We start from the raw sequence: 16,607 nt of genomic DNA on the forward strand, positions 1-16,607 counted from the left end.
TTTCATTCCAAAAAAAAAGAAAAGAAAGAAAGGTTAGTGGGTTTTTTTTAGAAAAAAAAAATAGAATGAGTAGAAACGTAATCTAATAATTATGTTTTGAAATGAAATCTAATAATCTTTTTTTAGATGTGACGTTGACAATAATTAAATTAGGGTATTAGTATTATTGTAAAAAAACAAAAACAAAAACAAAAATAGAAAAAGAAAAAATCAAAACAATACCACTGGCTAGCTGGGCGCTGAGGCGTTTATTGCAAAAACTACAAATCCCACTCGCTCTCCTCCACGCGCTCCTCCGTTCCAAAGTTGGTCTCTCGCTCTATACTCCAACCTCATTCTTCTTCGTTCCACTCTCCTTGAGCAGAACCAGTTTTCGAGGACTGATCTCTAAGCTTGGGTGATTTAGGGTAAAATCCCTAATCGAAACAGCGTTATCCTGGTGCGGATTCAGGGAGAAGAGGGTGGTAGCGAGCGAGCGAGATGGGCATGAATTCTATATCCTCAGAGTCCAATATCGATCTCAATGAGCAGATCTCGCAGCTTATGGAGTGCAAGCCACTCTCCGAGCAACAGGTTTTGATGTCCTTGTCTTTCTTGTCTTTTTCCTCTTTCTTTTTCTGGAACGATTCCCCCCTCCTCCTAGTTAAATATTAACTTAAAATCCCGTTTGGTTACCCAGAAAATTAAGGAAAGGGTTTTCTGGGTTCTGATTTTTTAATATATATCTATCAAATTGGTAACTGGGTAAAGTTTAGTCTTTTCGGGGTAATAAGTTGATTTAGGGCTAATTCAGCTCCTAGATGCGGAGAAATGGGATTTTTCTGCTTTTGAAATGAATACGTGAGTATTATCGTCATTGGGTTTGTATGAGGTTTTTGACAGCATTTTGTGTACCGAATTGAATGTTTATGGAGCAAGAGATTGAAAGATTTTGCCCAGGTAGAGTAGATTTTTTTCCCTTAACATTTATTGGATAAGGAGATCTGCTTGGATAAAGAATGTCGTGTTTAAATTAGCACGCTGTTTGAATAGGGACAAGATTTGAATGCCAAATTCCAACCCATAAAGTTTTTACTTCTTTTATTATAGGAATATTTCTCTTATTACTTATCTTAAACCATGGTCAAATCTCTTCCTATTGTCTCTTTGTTATGAATCTTTTTAAGCAGTGTGATTCTTGGACTTGGGAACGCATTTGTAAACCAACAAGCTAATGTAATCTTATTTCCTTTGTTTGTCTGTAGGTTAGAGCCTTATGTGACAAGGCCAAGGAAATCTTAATGGATGAAAGCAACGTTCAGGTACAGCACGCTTTGCACACTTGAAACTCAATTAGTTTACTTTTAATTAACATTTTTTTGGGCTTAATGTTCAAAAAGTCAGCTGCTTTGCTGTTTTTTCTGTAAGTTTGATCTCCTGTCATGCTGATGCGGTTAAAGAAAACATTGTTCGCAAATTTTCAGTGTTGGATTGGTAGGAAATGTGTCTATTGTTGTTGTTTAGGGTTTTTTTTTTCTTTTTTGGTTCTTTAGTTTCTTATATTCTGGTCAAGTCGTTAGATATGTTTTATTAGTGCAGAAAGCAGTAAAAATTTAGTTAAGTGGAATAAACTAAGTTATTTGTTTTCTGTTATGCAGCCCGTTAAAAGTCCTGTGACCATTTGTGGTGATATTCATGGGCAGTTTCATGATCTTGCTGAACTTTTTCGAATTGGAGGGAAGGTATCTGTTAAATTCAGACCATTATTGTACTTTTTTTTGGTTTTCAAAAAGAACTAATGATAACAATAATTATTATTTTTATTTTTAATATCCGGGAGGCATGTTTTCTCTATGGGCTTCATTATTTACATTTTGTTTTGACTTTTTTGCAAGTCAATTTCTTCAATAAATGTTCTTTTGTTAGTATTGTTTTTAAATATATTTCTTTGTGACAGTGGCCCTTATAACTGTACAAGTTGCATTTCTAATAGTTTGGTAAGAAAAGAAATAGTTTTAGGTAGAAAGTTAATAAAAAAAAAGTCCACATTCAGGTTTGAATTTGGCTTATCTATATGCACTGATTATTATCTGTTTATTTAGTTATTCAAGTCCACATTCGAGTAAAATTTATTCCAACTAATTTTTATGCTATAATTTTCATTGGCAGTGTCCGGATACTAATTATTTGTTTATGGGAGACTATGTGGACCGTGGATACTATTCTGTTGAAACTGTGACGGTATGTGAAAGTTCTCAGGATTAGTTGCTTTAATTTATACTATTGTTAAAGAAACATCAATGTAAAATTGGTGGTTTCATTGTTACTTTACGAAATTGGATGCCAAGTGTCGAATGACCTATTCAGCAAGCATATCAATTATCAATAAGTAAATGTACAGGCGTAGTCGGAAAAACACAATTGGTTTTCTCTGAATTTTCATGCTTTTATAAAAAAACCTTGTCATCCATACAGTGTTTGCTTCATTCTTCAGCTTCTGGTGGCCCTAAAAGTGCGTTATCCACAGCGCATCACTATTCTTAGAGGAAACCATGAAAGTCGTCAGGTTTGTATTTTTAATTTTCATTAAACTATTTATCTTTTGCCTCTAAAAGTAAGAGGTTTGGATAATAATGGTTACAAGAAGGTAAAGATTTTCGACATTTTTTTTCACCATTAAACTATCTGATTGAACATTCAGAAGTTCTTTTGTATGCTGGAATCATGTGTTTATTTTTGCCTAATTAGACCTCATGTAGCATATAGGCCTGGTGGAAGTTAAAATTTAAGTTGCTCAAATTTGAACAAAATACATCTACCTTGATTTTTTGTTTGTTTATTTTTGCTGTTGGAAGCCTCTATATTGAACATTGAGCTAATCATTACTATTTTGTGGCAGATTACTCAAGTTTATGGGTTTTATGATGAATGTCTTCGAAAGTAAGTTTTCTATAGATGACTTTGCTTTAGATTGCTAATCAGAGTATCATTTTAAATTAATGCACTTAATGTTACTTATAATGACTGTTTTACTTGCATAAGCATTCGTATTGTTCCTTTATGCTTATTTTGACAGCATTTGCTGAAGTTTGAAAGCATGTATAGAAAATCTTTGTTTTTTAGGTACTTAAATTTGATGTCAGTGGACATAAGGAAGGATAGTGTATGGATGCCTTGATTCTACATTAGAATATTGAATCATGTGGGTCGCCTTGATGCAGTTCTTAGTGATGCTTTATTCTTTCTGTTCTGCAAATCAATGACATCATATCTGATCATTTATTTACAGGTATGGAAATGCCAATGTTTGGAAGACCTTTACAGACCTCTTTGACTATTTTCCGTTGACTGCATTGGTTAGTGTTTTTACAACTAATTGAAACATGGATGGAAATGGCATGCAAACAGTGAATATTTCTTGTCTAAATTATTTCTGTTGGTACTTTTAAAAAGAGTTTTTTGTTGGACGTTCCTGTGCTGTGCCTGGTTTCAGATTAGTATAAATATTTACTCAATTCCTAGTAGTGGTCAAATGGTCAGGCATAGCTCAAATGGTCAGGCATGTGGTTTGTTCCCACAAAGTCTGAGGTTCAAGTCCCTCTTGGAGTACTTTCATAGCAATTGCTATTGTTTCTTGGTCCCCAATTATTGTAGGGTTAGGCAGGGAGCCAAGTTTCAAAAAAAAAAAAGAAATTCCTAGTAGTGGGAAAATGTGAAATCCTTCAACATGTTTAACTGGACCGAAATGATTGCGGTCAATTTAACTGCACATTGCCGGTAGTAATTACACTCCCAAGTCTTCTGTTTTTTAGGTTGAATCGGAAATTTTTTGTCTGCATGGTGGTTTGTCCCCTTCCATTGAAACCCTTGACAGCATACGCAATTTTGATCGTGTTCAAGAGGTTCCTCATGAAGGACCAATGTGTGATCTGTTATGGTCTGACCCAGATGATCGATGTGGTTGGGGTATTTCTCCTCGAGGTGCTGGATATACTTTTGGCCAGGTGACTATAAATAAATCCTACTATATTCATGAAACACTTTCCTCACTTTCACATGCTCATTTTTTATGATTTTAAGATTGACATTTCATTGTGCAGGATATTTCTGAGCAATTTAATCATACAAACAGCTTAAAACTGATTGCCAGAGCTCATCAGTTGGTCATGGATGGATTCAACTGGGCCCATGTAATTGCCATATAATTGTTTTTCTTACATGTTTGTTGCTATTTTTAACATAAAGTAAGTAAATCGGTGTTGTGTTGGAACAGGAGCAAAAGGTAGTTACTATATTTAGTGCACCTAATTACTGCTACCGTTGTGGCAACATGGCCTCTATTTTGGAAGTTGATGACTGTAAAAGCCACACTTTCATTCAGGTCTACTTCCATCGCATTATATATTTATAGAAGCTGAATAACATGACTGGTTGCAATTTATAAATGCATGAAAACTGAATTCAAATTAAATGCTTGACGCTGCAGTTTGAGCCAGCTCCTAGAAGAGGGGAGCCAGATGTTACTCGTAGAACACCCGATTACTTCTTATAAAGCAGCTGGAATTCTCGATATTCTATTTACTTTCTACTGGTTCCACTCATGCTCTGGTGCTTGTGCAAGATGACTGTCAGGTTTAGAATTTACAATTCTACCTTCTGATGGTTTGTGGGATATAGGATCTGTCATAGAACATGCGCTGCCTACTGGTTTGTCTTACACTTGAACATCGCTGGATTTTGCATCTGAGAGATGGCCAAAAGTTGATTGTTTTAGTCTGATTGTATCATATCCAGCAGAAATTTGTGGATATTCACTTTTCTTGTCCCCCTCCCCCCCCCTTATTTTTTACTTTCTGTTTTGTTTCTAATCTCTTCTCACCCTTCCCATTCTTATGGGGTTTGAATTTGGGTGAATGGATTTTATTAGTGGATATTTTGCCCTCTTTTCTAAATGTCTTCTTAAACAGTAATTTACATGATCAGCACCATTCTGGTTGTTATTTTTGACTTTTCTATAGTTTCCCCCCTCACATGAAAGACAGTACATTTTACTTGCGTGGTTCTTATAGCTTTGTGATATGTTGTTTCCACTCTTCAATTATTTTTTTCTACTGGTTTTGATAGAGAACTTTGTTGTGATCACGTATTCATCCAGATTTGAAATTACTGAGTTTAGCAATAATACTAACTTGTATGATCATTACGGTCCCAACTCCCAAAAGAAAATAAAGACTACCCATCTTTACCCGAGTATGGTCTATAGCCCCACCAAGTGCCTGTTATGGTTGGGCATTTCACTTTCTTTCACATGGACAGCTGTCAGCAGTCATGTGTGGTTGCTCTTTTTTATCTTGTGCTGCAAGGCACGTATATGGCTTCATGAATCATGATGCCACACACCTTTTACTCAGCAGCACGGGAAAATCACATATTCTATTTACAAATGCATTTACTATCCATTTCCAACGTCATGGTAAAGCTCATACCAAAAAATCCATAAGTTTTGAGAAAAGAGATGAAAAGAGTATAAATCAACAGTGTTAAGGTCTCTACACGCCAAACAAAGAGGGGGAAGTTGGTGAAGAATAGGTTCACATACTTTGGTGTCTTGGCACAATAGCCATATTTTCTTTTTCTTGGCAAATTAATCACAATCTTTTTATTTTGGTGCAGTGCCTTTGAGTTCTGGCCATATTTCGAAGGCTAAAGAACATGCTTGCACTTGCTAGCTATTAACCGACGGCATTTACAATATTCACAATAGATCTCCATGTTGCGTAGGCAAAAAAAAATTGCTGTGTTTTGCTAAACAATAAATACTATATACGATTTACAAAATTGAAGGGACATCATATTCCAACAGGAACTTGCTAAAAGCGCATAATAGTTAATGTTGTACAAGAATGACCAAGCATTACAAGCTCAGGTGAGAGAAGAGGGAGGGAACAAGATCCACCACAGACCATGCAAGCCCAGCATACTGGAGGAATCTTATACCTGTATCAACATCAAATGTACCCTGATTGGAGAAGAAAAACAACTTCTGGAGGCTGCCTGATTGCTTGAACTCGTCTGGATTTTTTAGTTTTGTCCCATTGCTGGCTTTAGTTAGTGCTGGGATGTAGGTGGTTGATCTAATTGGAATGCCAAGGGTGTTTGACACAATGGGAAGAATCCATTTCGCTAGAGCCTTGCTACAAAACTTCACAACAAGTATTGTTGGTATTCCCACGAGCATTCTTCCCAGAAAAGCAGGGATTGAAAGTTGCGGAGTGAATATGCGTGGGACAGCTTCGTGGTGAAACTGGTGGAATGTTTGCTGGACGCCAGTTACCTGAAGAGACATCACTGCTTGATAATGTAAATGTTACAAGAAAGAAAACATAGTTCTCTTTGTGGATCATGGCTTCTTATGCTAAATGCTCCAATTTTCTACTCTAACTTGTATTATAGATAATATATATTTACTAATCCTCTACCTCTACTATATCCAGAATAAACACACATGCCATCCTTTATAATCTGTGCTAAATTTGTCTATAGGAATGATATAAAATGAAGCAAAAATATCAGCTTTGTTGAATATCACTTACAATTCCCAATGCAACACCATTGAAAGCTGTGTGGAACTCAAAACTTGGAGTTGGGAACTCTGGGGTTGGATATGCAAAAAGAAGTACAACACTTAAGGCGCCCCAGAAGGTTGTAACTGCAACAGGAACAGTATAATGGAAGTAGAAAATTAGGAATAGGCAATAAGCTTTGTCAATTTATAGATTTTAAAGTCAAGATCTTCAACAATAGTGGGATATCATCAAGGAAATATGGTATTGTTAAATGACTGAAAATTTAACAATTACAAAAGAGAATTCACAAACTAGAAGTAGGCATACCATTTTGTCCTGAGACAATAAAATTGTCAATATATTCATGAACTGCAAACCAAAATGCAAGAATCACCAACGCCAGAGCAAGTCCTCCTATGATATCAATCAAACTGTGCATGCCCAGGTAAATTCTTCCTACCAAGGAATATAATTATATAAGTTAGGAAGTTTACTAGACGAGCAGCCTGAAACACAGAAATTAACGAGACCAACTTACCAAAACCAATGAGGCCCACAATCAAGCATACAAGGAATACTCCAACCAGTTTTAAAGGACCATCTTCGAGTTGAGAATAAGATAGAACATAGTGCAACAGGTATCTAAAAAGCACCATTGGAAAGAATTCAATTCAAATGAATGACATGCTAAAGTACTAAGCTGAGGGAAAGTCCTCAACATGTAAAATGAAGCTTGACTACTGAACGTTTCCACCACTTTTCTAAAATTGTGAAGTCTACTCCCTCATTACACACATTTTGCCTCGGACAAGGTTTTAGCTTATAAGATAACTTCAAACCGCTTTCCATGACAGCTATATCTTTAGGCGAGTCTTAAGTTTATGCTTCAAATATAAGAACTCCAGTAAACGTATAATCTACATAAATGCCCCTACTTTTTGGCTGCTACGCATAAAAGAAAGAGAAAAGTGAAAAAAAAAAGCTCGATACCCAGATAAGCAAACCGTGTTAAGAGTGTGAGAAGATGGCAATCCGTATTCCATTGCATTTTCCTCCTCATCCTTTGTAGCAGTAACTCTTCTTACAGGCGGGCAACTTGGTCTAGGAGCTGATACAACATCCTATATTATATACACACGCACAAACCAAAAAACAAAACTAAGTAGCTTAACAAGAAACCCACTTACCAAAACTAAAGACTGAGATTGTATCAATATTAGTAACTACCTTAATACAGTTTCCTAAATAATCACAAAACGCCATCAAAAGAGTCATCTGCCGTGCCAATTTTCCATGCCCGGTCTACAAAAAATTGTGCAATAGCCACTTGAGCAATATCCTTCAAAGAGTAATAATGATCATCAAATCCAAACTTAAAACAACAAAATTGGACTGTTTCAGAGAAAGGAAAGTTTACCCAGAAGAGCAAAGGAAGAAAGGCAGTGTAGAAAGGTACAGAAACAACACAAGACAACCCAGAGAAGAGAGCATCCAATAACCCATGTTGGTAATTCTGCAAAAACCCACCAAATTCAAATTAGAAAACGTCTTTATTACATAAAATCCAACCAGAACAATGAAAATTGAATAAGATTATGATCTGGGTTCTTCTTTTTGTTTAAATTGAATTAAATCGTTCGAACCTGGATCTGGATAATGAGAGGTGTTCCTGCGAGGACATGGTGAGTCACCCATGGTTGAATCAAAGATCTAAGCTTTTGGGTAACATTGAGGTACGAAGCTATGGCAATCCATGAAACGAGTCCACAAAGAGTCCCCGTTTGCCATACTGCTATACTCTCCATTCCTTCCCCTCTCTCTCTCTCTCCCCTTACTTTCTCTCTCTTCCTTTGCCCAGAGAGAGGACCTGAACGAAAACAAATATGGACGCAGAAAACTAAGAATGGAATGAAAAAAGACAAACTCAAAAAACCAGTGGCATGACTTAGACTTGGGAGGAAACAAAGCTTTATATATAATATAAATAAATATTATTAAATTGTATTATGGGTAATAAATAATTAAGGTTAGTTTGTATTGGTGTTGCTGGATTTTGGCAGGCGGAGAGGGTAGGATCAGAATCCAGCAACTCTGGAAACAACTTTCTATATATCTGCACCTCGAATCAAACCTCAAATCAACTCTACAAAAAAAAATATTTATTTAATTTAAAATGTGCAATGAGTACATTCCACTTATAAAAACTTCATTATGTTGTAATTAATCTTAAATAACATGGATTTGCCACAGATTAAATTGTCTTATGAAATTAATTAATTTTTTAAGGATAGGTACAATCTTAGGTGGCGTTTGGTTGGACGTAATGAAAATAATGGAATAGAAATAGTAATGGAATGGAATAAGAAAAGTAATGCTATTATGTTGTTTGGTTAGAATAATTGAATCAATGATTGAATACCTATTCTTATGTTTGGTTGATTATGGAATGGAATGGAATGGAATAAATTTATTTTGGACAAAAATACTCAAAGTGCTTAAAATATGATTAATAAATTAAAATAAACATACTAAATATATATATATATATATAGATTTACCAATGTTGACGCCGTTTTTCGTCAAACAGTAAAAGAAGAGCACATAAACAATGAATGACAATGGCCAAATGAAATGAAACAAATCAAACACCCGATTTTTACGTGGTTCAGCAGTTAAATCTGCCTAGTCCACGAGTCTCTGTTATTAATCTCAAGATTATCTCTAAAAATTCTTAAGCATGAATTCTTCAGAGTTTTCTCTTAAGGATCAGAATTTCGGTCCTTTACAATGGTGCATGGCTTCTCTATTTATAGAGAAGGATGCAGAATACTATCCCACATATTTTGGGTAGTTACTATTTTTGTGTAAATAAAACAAATGGCTATAATTAGATATAAAAGGAAACGTCCCTGAAGACCAGAAAACTCATAACTGACCAAATAATATCCCACGATTCTAAAGGATTTACATTAATAAATGAGGATTATATCTCATATTTATAATACTTGTAGATATTCAAGGTGGTTATCGCGTATCTCTAAGGCTTTAGCTTCCCAGGTTTCCCGTCGTCGTCCGAGCTAATGACATCTCCCGAGTTCACGTGGCTTTCGAGATCGTACGTACATCGAGCTCGATACCCCTGATCCGAAGTCGTCCCTTAAGATGAGTGTGTTCTTGGAGCTACCTTTCGAGATCGCGATCGTTTCGAGGTCACCATATTCGAGGTCATATATCGTACTTTGCAGGCTCGATATACCATCCTTGAGCATACTCTAATCCTTATGAGACCATTTGTTGCGAATCCAACTTTCGATGTCACATTTACCATGGCTCGAAATCTGGGTATAACAACCAACAATGAGTTACTTTTTTTTTCATATTCTTTTTTTACAAAATAATATTTAATAATCCTACTTTTTTTAAGCATAATAATTCCACTTTTGAACACTACAAAATATTAAAATTATCAATAAGAATTTATTTTTGTGAAGTATTTTTTTAATGTCAAATGCAATTTACTTTAATTATCACTAAACACTATTTTATATTTTTTAAAAATAAAACAATATAATAACATAAAAATGTTAAACTAAACATTATAACATATTTATATTCTAATAATCAAAAGAGTTTTTGATTACTGAGATCAAACTTTGTCCATACTGTTAGGAGTGTGTCCTAAAAGCAAGTAAAGACATTTGTTTTTTCTGTGAATAAATAAATACAATGGTTTATTATTATTGTTATATTTAGATTATTAAATTATTGTTTGAATAATTTTGTAAATTTCAGAAAAATTCCATATTCATTATTGAGGATGTGATCTTGTATTAGTACGAGAGAATTAAGATCACATGAATGAATAAAAATAGTCAACAACAACAAATTAAAGTTATGGAATTCTTTAATTGGAGTTGTAAGTACGGTTTACTAAGTATCATAATGATACAAATAATCTAGATTTGGATTATTGATGTGTAAAGACATCTCGGTAAATGTGCTTTATATAATATGATTATATATGACATGGACCGATATGAATTAAAGTCTTTATCCAAAAACCATTTAACAATAAAGACTTGTAATTCATATCATAACAGATGATCATTTATAGATCAACCTAAATCCTGAGTGTTCATGAACTCCTGTTCATATTTATTAAATCTTTTGATTCACTCGTTAAGGTCTTTTCAAAGAATGAGGCTAATGACTTTTGTTTTGGAGATTTAATATCATGGATGGCTGGGAACATGTATCAAAAATACGGAATCTAATCTTTCTTAACGGATTGTATATTAGTTCCCTTAAGGGTTAATTCTGTAACTGAATGATTTTGAGCTCAAATCTATAATTAGATTATAGATTAATTATTCACTAGTGAATTAATGGTACTTAAGGAATAAGAAGTAAATTAGAAAGGTCAAATGGTAATTCTTCCATTCTAATTTATGAACTAATTAATTAGAGGGTTGAATTATTGCAAGATGGTTATATCTATGGACGACTTAAGAAAAACATTTCTGTAAAAGTATATCTATAACATAAAGAGTGCAATTCTGAATTTATAGTGGAGTAATATCAGAATTAATAAATTAACTATTATAATTAAAGAGTTTAATTATTTAGTTTCAATTTAGTGGAGCTTAATGTTATAGGTCCATGGTCCCCGAAATGGCTCAAACAATCACTGTCAAAGGCAAATACAAAAATGGGCAAAAAGGACTTATGTGATAAGTAAAATATTTTTCTATGTATCAAACATAATTATTGATTAATTATGTGTAATTAATTAATTATTTGATTTAACAAAAATATAATTAATTTTGAATTAATTTATTTTTTGGGATTTTTGGTATTTAAATAATAATAAAATTGGGAAAAATCACATGCCTGCACATGCATGTGGTACACGTGTGGTGCAGTGCACAGACACTGTGCTACACGCATAAGAGAGAGACTTAGTCTCTTGATTCCACAATTTTAGTTATTTAAATATTAAATAAATAATGAGATATTTTGATTTGATTTAAATATTATTATTTAAATAAAAATCTGATAATTGATCAGTTATTTTGAATTTGTTTAAAATAACAAATATTTTAATATATTGGATATTATTAAATATTGGATATCAGTTTTCACAGAACGTAAGTTTTCAGGGATAGAAAAATATCTAGGATTCTCTCAGAGAAAAAGATCAGTGACAAAAACAAAGGTCATTGTTCTTCACAAAACCTAGGTCCAAACTTTATCAGATCTCATGTGTTGAGAATATCTGATAAATAGTTATTGCCTATTATTTGTATAGCGAGCCCACACTCGTTCTTTGGGTGACTGAGAACATTTTGAAAGATCTTGGTGTGAGATCTCAAGGATTCAGCCATACGAAAAGATAGCAGCAAGGAAGGACCTGAGGTAATGTTTCTATTCTTGTCCTTGATTCAATATATATATGAGTGTGAAGAAGTAGATCTAGAAATCTTATGGGATTAATCTGACAATTTGATTGTTGTTCCGCTGCGCATAATCTCTGATTTGATCAATAAAAACCAACACATACACATGAAATATCACTAGAAATAGTATAAGTATTCATGTCCAATTACTCAGAACTATGCTCAAAGACAATCTAGTTTGCAAAATTATGAGCATAAAACATTACATCATATCCAAAAGATTATAATTTGTATACTACTGAATGTCAAAGGCAATATAAATTGTCCTGCAAATTGTAGTAGAGCAAAGTGGACTAAACATGATCTTAGAGAGAGCCATCAAGAAAAAGTGTCACCCATTCATCCTTCTCATTATGTGGGACACTGAAAAAGTAAGAAACCAGAGCATTATCTTCACCAAATTGACAAAAAAATCTTCACCAAAAAAGAAAAAGACGACAAAAATTCCTATGCTTTGATTGCTTTCTATCATTTAGAATGAGGAATGGCAACTAGTATAGTATTATACCTCAAAAAATGCCAGTTACAGTGTTTAAACTAAACAGCTACTGTCATAAATAAAACAACAATTGGACCCAAAAAAAAATAGAACCCAGACTAGAGCACCTAAAGCTTCCTCTAGTCTAGGTACCAAAACAACAATTTGGAAAGTATTGTGTTGAGAGTTGTACGGTACCAAAAGTCCATCCTTCAATGCTTCCTCTGCAAATGAACAAGACTCATATTACATTTGAATAAAAAGAAAAGGACAGACAGAAAAGAAATTTAGATTGCATGGACTCTGCAGAAACGAAAAGCATTGCTATTAGACACCACTAGTGTCCAACACAACCATGAGGTGGGGACTCACGAGTGGTTAGAGTTTTTCTATAAAAGTTATTAAATTAAAATATGTAGAACTTGATATTAAAAACAAAACAAGGCCATCCTATGTTTTGGGTTTTCTAAAAAACCATGAAACAATCTACAAATTATTCCAATGTTTTGTTTAAATATAGTCTTAAAGAAAAGGGAAAACTATAATTTGGATTGGGAAGAGAAACAAAGAACCTACATATCTACATATCAAATCTACTCAGCTTTGGACAAAACTAAACAGGTATAGGAAGTGACAGTATAAGACCTCAATTGGACAAAACTAAATGTGCCAATTTCTATAACTTTTAGATTCACTGGTTTGTACTGTTAATCAAACTGGAAATCATTGGTCATCAACCATTATCAAACAATAACTTATCTATCAATTCTGCCAACACCAATGCTTTATCTATCAGAAACATTTTTCATAAGATACAGAAAATTATTCACAAACATTTTGATGAATTTTCATACTACATTCATACTGATTCCTCAATAAGACAATAGATTGCTTAGAAGTTCTCGTATAAACAACTCAATAGCCAACTTTCAACATTAAGCAGTAACATAACAAAAAACACTTAATCAGTAAATTGGATTAATTTCTTCTATATACACTAATTCAACCCTTCAACTGCATACAAGCATTGAACAAAAGATTTTAAATATATATACATGTATACATATCGGTGAAATATGGAACAACTAAGAGACAGGTAGAACAAATAGAAAAGTGAAAGGTCCAGAACAAATATAAAGGAATAACAGACCACCAAAATAAAAATGTTCAAGCCCAGAAAATAAGAAACAAGTAAAAATGCACTTTTTACAAGAAAAAAAATTCAAGCATTTATAGTAAAATTTCTGGAACTATCAACCACCTTAATAAACCAAAACTAAAATCATATAAACACAAGTTTGAAGGAAAACCCAGTATAGATATAAGTGCAAAGAGAGACCCCAGATACAAACGATGAGGACCTATCAAGGGCAAACACCATACTAGACCCTAAAACTAAAAGAGGAAAATCGAAACAAACCCCATAAAAAAGTGTACCTATTAATTTGAAAGATGAGAAACTTGAAAGTTGAGAAATAGGACTTCATGGATGAGCTTGATCCTCTACTCGCCTTCTTTCTCTTTTTTTCTTGTTAGATAACCTTTTTGTTTTACCAATACATTCGCTTAATAAAATTTTCAATCGAGAACCCTTTAGCCTTGCAAAGCAAGTAGAATACTAGTGACTGACAATAGTTTAGCCATTTCTTTTCATTTCATTTTCTCAGCAACAAAACAAGTTCAAAGCCACAAAACTCAACTCAAATCAAATAATTTAAACAAGAGAGCGAGAGAACCTAAGCATGGAAGAATAATGTGCCCTAAAACCAATTTTGATACAAAAATGGCAGAAATTGCAGAAACTATTAAATAAAAGCTAGAGTGAGAAAGGCATAGCCAACCTGATTCGCAATGGGCAAAGCTTAGCACCGATGGCGACGAACTGCGGAACCAAAAATGCGGTTAAACTAATCTTAGAGACCTAATCTCAAAAATGAAATCTCAAAAATGAGTGAGGAAGATCTTCGGCTAGAGTGGAAGAGAGAACCATTTTTGTCTATATGTGACTTATGAATAAAAAAGGGGCAGTGGAATGGAATTATAATTCCACTGACTGAAAAGTGGAAAAGTTATTCCGTTAGTACGGGGAATAAGCATTACTATTACTATGGAATTCTTTTCCAAATTTGTTATTTCCAACCAAACAAAAGAATACAGCCCATTAACATTCTATTCTTTTCTTTTCTGCCCATTACCATCAACCAAACGGCCTAGTAGTAACCACCGAAAATTAATTATTTATGATTACAAATATGAAGTTACTTTATTGTTTAATCTAAAGTAAAGTAATAGAGCTTTTAACTTTTTTATTTATTTATTAGCACTGTGCTACTCTAATATAGTTTTTTTTAATATAAATAAAGATAAATTAAATGCAGATGTGAATTTGATAAATAGAATAGTCTATTACATCACCATATGTATGTTTATTGGAAAATTTAAGGTAGATGCACGGGTTTTGCCTCTATTGTTAAGAGTTTAATTGTTTTTTTCTTTGCAACCTAATTTTTTTTATATGATCATGTAGATTGTAGTTATAGCAGATATTTTTAAGATTTTGAATTTTTTTGAATAATTTACTATGTCTAAATTAGGGATTAAAAAGACTGTTGCAAGCGTGACTGTTTTTTGTTTTGTTTTTATAAGTATGTAAAATCGATTTTTTGAACCTTGATTTCGACAATGTAAATTATTCAAAATTTTCTGAAAGCTGGTGGGATGCCTACTACAACTTTAATATATATTGCCATATAATAAAATTATGGATTATAAATTATCCACATGATGAAAAATAGTGACGCCCCTACAAGTAGAGGCAAAACTCATACCCCCACACTAGCATTGCCCTAGTAGGCATGTTTTAATGAGTAAATGCTTGTTGAGGCAATCAATTTTTTATGCGATACGATGATACGACTTGAAAACAACATAAAATAAATGAGTTCGGATGACATATTTATTTTTTGTATCATAATCGTATTGACTCGTATAACATGTATAATAAATAGGTCGTTTTCGGGTTAACTCGCTTAACTCGAAAATGACTCACCAAACCAATTTGAGAAAATAATAATGTAAATATATTTTTTGTATTTTATAATTTTTATACGCTTACATGTAATAAATAAATAATCTTAAAGACTAAGAACTTGTTTGACATTGTTTTCTGTTTTTTGTTTTCAAAGTTGTATTCTCAGAAATGAAAACAAAAAATAATTTTTATAGTTTTCAAAAAACAAGAGGTTTTGGTTAATGTTTTCTAAAAACAATTTTTTAGTTTTATTTTATTAAAATCTTAAATAAAAAATTAACAAATATATTTACAAAGAGAAAAATCTTTTAAAAGTTTGTAATAAATAATGAGATAAAATAATTTGAAAGAAAAATGATGAAAAATAAGGAGTGAGAAAGTAAAGAGAGAAAATTTGAAGAAATAGAAATTGGGAATAGAGAAATTGATTCAAGAAAAAAATGAGAGAGAAGGTGATGAGAAAGAAAGTGAAGAGAGAGAAATGAGTAGAGAGAAAGTGATGAGAGAGGAAATGACGAGAGAGAAAAGATGATGAGAGAGAAAATGAGAATATATTAAGTGATGAGAGAAAGTGATGATATAGTAAATGATGAAAGAAAAAATGATGATATTATAAGTGATACAAGAGAAAATAAGGAGATAGAAAATGATGAAAGAGAAAATGAAAAAATAGAAAGTGAGAAGAAAGAAAATAGCGAGAGAGAAAGTGATGAGAGAAAAGGTAAGGAGAGAGAAATTGATGAGAGAGAAAATAAGGGGATAGAAGGTGATGAGAGGGAAAATGATGTGAGAGAAAGTGAAGAGAGAGAAACTAATGAGAGATAAAATGATGTGACAATAAATGATGTTAGATAATAATAATTAAAAAAGATAAATAAAATTTTTTTGAGAACAATAGAAAATAATTTTTTGTTGTTCTCAAAATTTTCTATTTTTTGTAACTTTGTTTTTAAAAATTGTTTTCTGAAAACAACGTCAAACACCCCCAACTTGTTTTCAAAAAACAATTTTTAACTTTTAAAAACAAAAAATAATTTTTTAGTTAAGAAGTCAAACACCTTCTAACTTTTCTCCCACATATGTGATATTTGTGTTAT

General features: G+C 32.8%; 2 protein-coding genes and 1 long non-coding RNA gene across 4 annotated transcripts; 1 reads left to right on the forward strand and 2 right to left on the reverse strand.

Moving 5' to 3' along the window:
* Positions 1–250: 250 nt before the first annotated feature.
* LOC133823490 (serine/threonine-protein phosphatase PP2A-4 catalytic subunit) lies at positions 251–4,979 on the forward strand. The gene is made up of 11 exons (XM_062256295.1): positions 251–573; positions 1,245–1,301; positions 1,638–1,721; positions 2,149–2,220; positions 2,474–2,545; positions 2,879–2,919; positions 3,269–3,335; positions 3,792–3,983; positions 4,080–4,169; positions 4,253–4,360; positions 4,466–4,979. Exons 1-11 carry the CDS (start codon positions 481–483, stop codon positions 4,529–4,531), a joined length of 942 nt encoding a protein of 313 aa, XP_062112279.1. The 5' UTR covers positions 251–480; the 3' UTR covers positions 4,532–4,979.
* A 778-nt stretch (positions 4,980–5,757) lies between these two features.
* On the reverse strand, positions 5,758–8,630 carry LOC133823489 (lipid phosphate phosphatase delta). Of its 2 annotated transcripts, XM_062256293.1 has the most exons (8): positions 8,189–8,630; positions 7,963–8,058; positions 7,773–7,847; positions 7,536–7,666; positions 7,084–7,187; positions 6,873–7,001; positions 6,573–6,688; positions 5,758–6,313 (listed from the first exon to the last, which is right to left on the reverse strand). In XM_062256293.1, the coding sequence occupies exons 1-8, from the start codon at positions 8,348–8,350 to the stop codon at positions 5,894–5,896; spliced, it is 1,233 nt and encodes a 410-aa protein (XP_062112277.1). In that variant the 5' UTR covers positions 8,351–8,630; the 3' UTR covers positions 5,758–5,893. The 2 variants fall into 2 exon arrangements, with proteins under 2 accessions (XP_062112277.1, XP_062112278.1); XM_062256294.1 differs by lacking the exon at positions 8,189–8,630 and having other exon boundaries at positions 7,773–7,833; positions 7,963–8,048.
* A 3,842-nt stretch (positions 8,631–12,472) lies between these two features.
* LOC133823491 (uncharacterized) lies at positions 12,473–14,602 on the reverse strand. Its single transcript, XR_009888364.1, has 2 exons — positions 14,321–14,602; positions 12,473–12,703 (listed from the first exon to the last, which is right to left on the reverse strand). It is a non-coding gene; the product is annotated as an uncharacterized LOC133823491 (long non-coding RNA).
* Positions 14,603–16,607: the final 2,005 nt, after the last annotated feature.

Source organism: Humulus lupulus, chromosome 3 (assembly GCF_963169125.1).
Source record: "Humulus lupulus chromosome 3, drHumLupu1.1, whole genome shotgun sequence".
NCBI classification, from domain to species: Eukaryota; Viridiplantae; Streptophyta; class Magnoliopsida; order Rosales; family Cannabaceae; genus Humulus; species Humulus lupulus.

Excerpts from the sequence above, each read along its gene's own strand:
- LOC133823489 (XM_062256293.1), bottom strand. The coding sequence starts at position 8,350 with ATGGAGAGTATAGCAGTATGGCAAACGGGGACTCTTTGTGGACTCGTT. Across the intron at positions 8,059-8,188 it reads CTCTCATTATCCAGATCCAG|AATTACCAACATGGGTTATT; the intron begins GTTCGAACGATT and ends GGGTTTTTGCAG. Across the intron at positions 7,667-7,772 it reads ATTTAGGAAACTGTATTAAG|GATGTTGTATCAGCTCCTAG; the intron begins GTAGTTACTAAT and ends TATATAATATAG.
- LOC133823490 (XM_062256295.1), top strand. The coding sequence starts at position 481 with ATGGGCATGAATTCTATATCCTCAGAGTCCAATATCGATCTCAATGAG. Across the intron at positions 2,221-2,473 it reads ATTCTGTTGAAACTGTGACG|CTTCTGGTGGCCCTAAAAGT; the intron begins GTATGTGAAAGT and ends TTCATTCTTCAG. Across the intron at positions 3,336-3,791 it reads ATTTTCCGTTGACTGCATTG|GTTGAATCGGAAATTTTTTG; the intron begins GTTAGTGTTTTT and ends TCTGTTTTTTAG.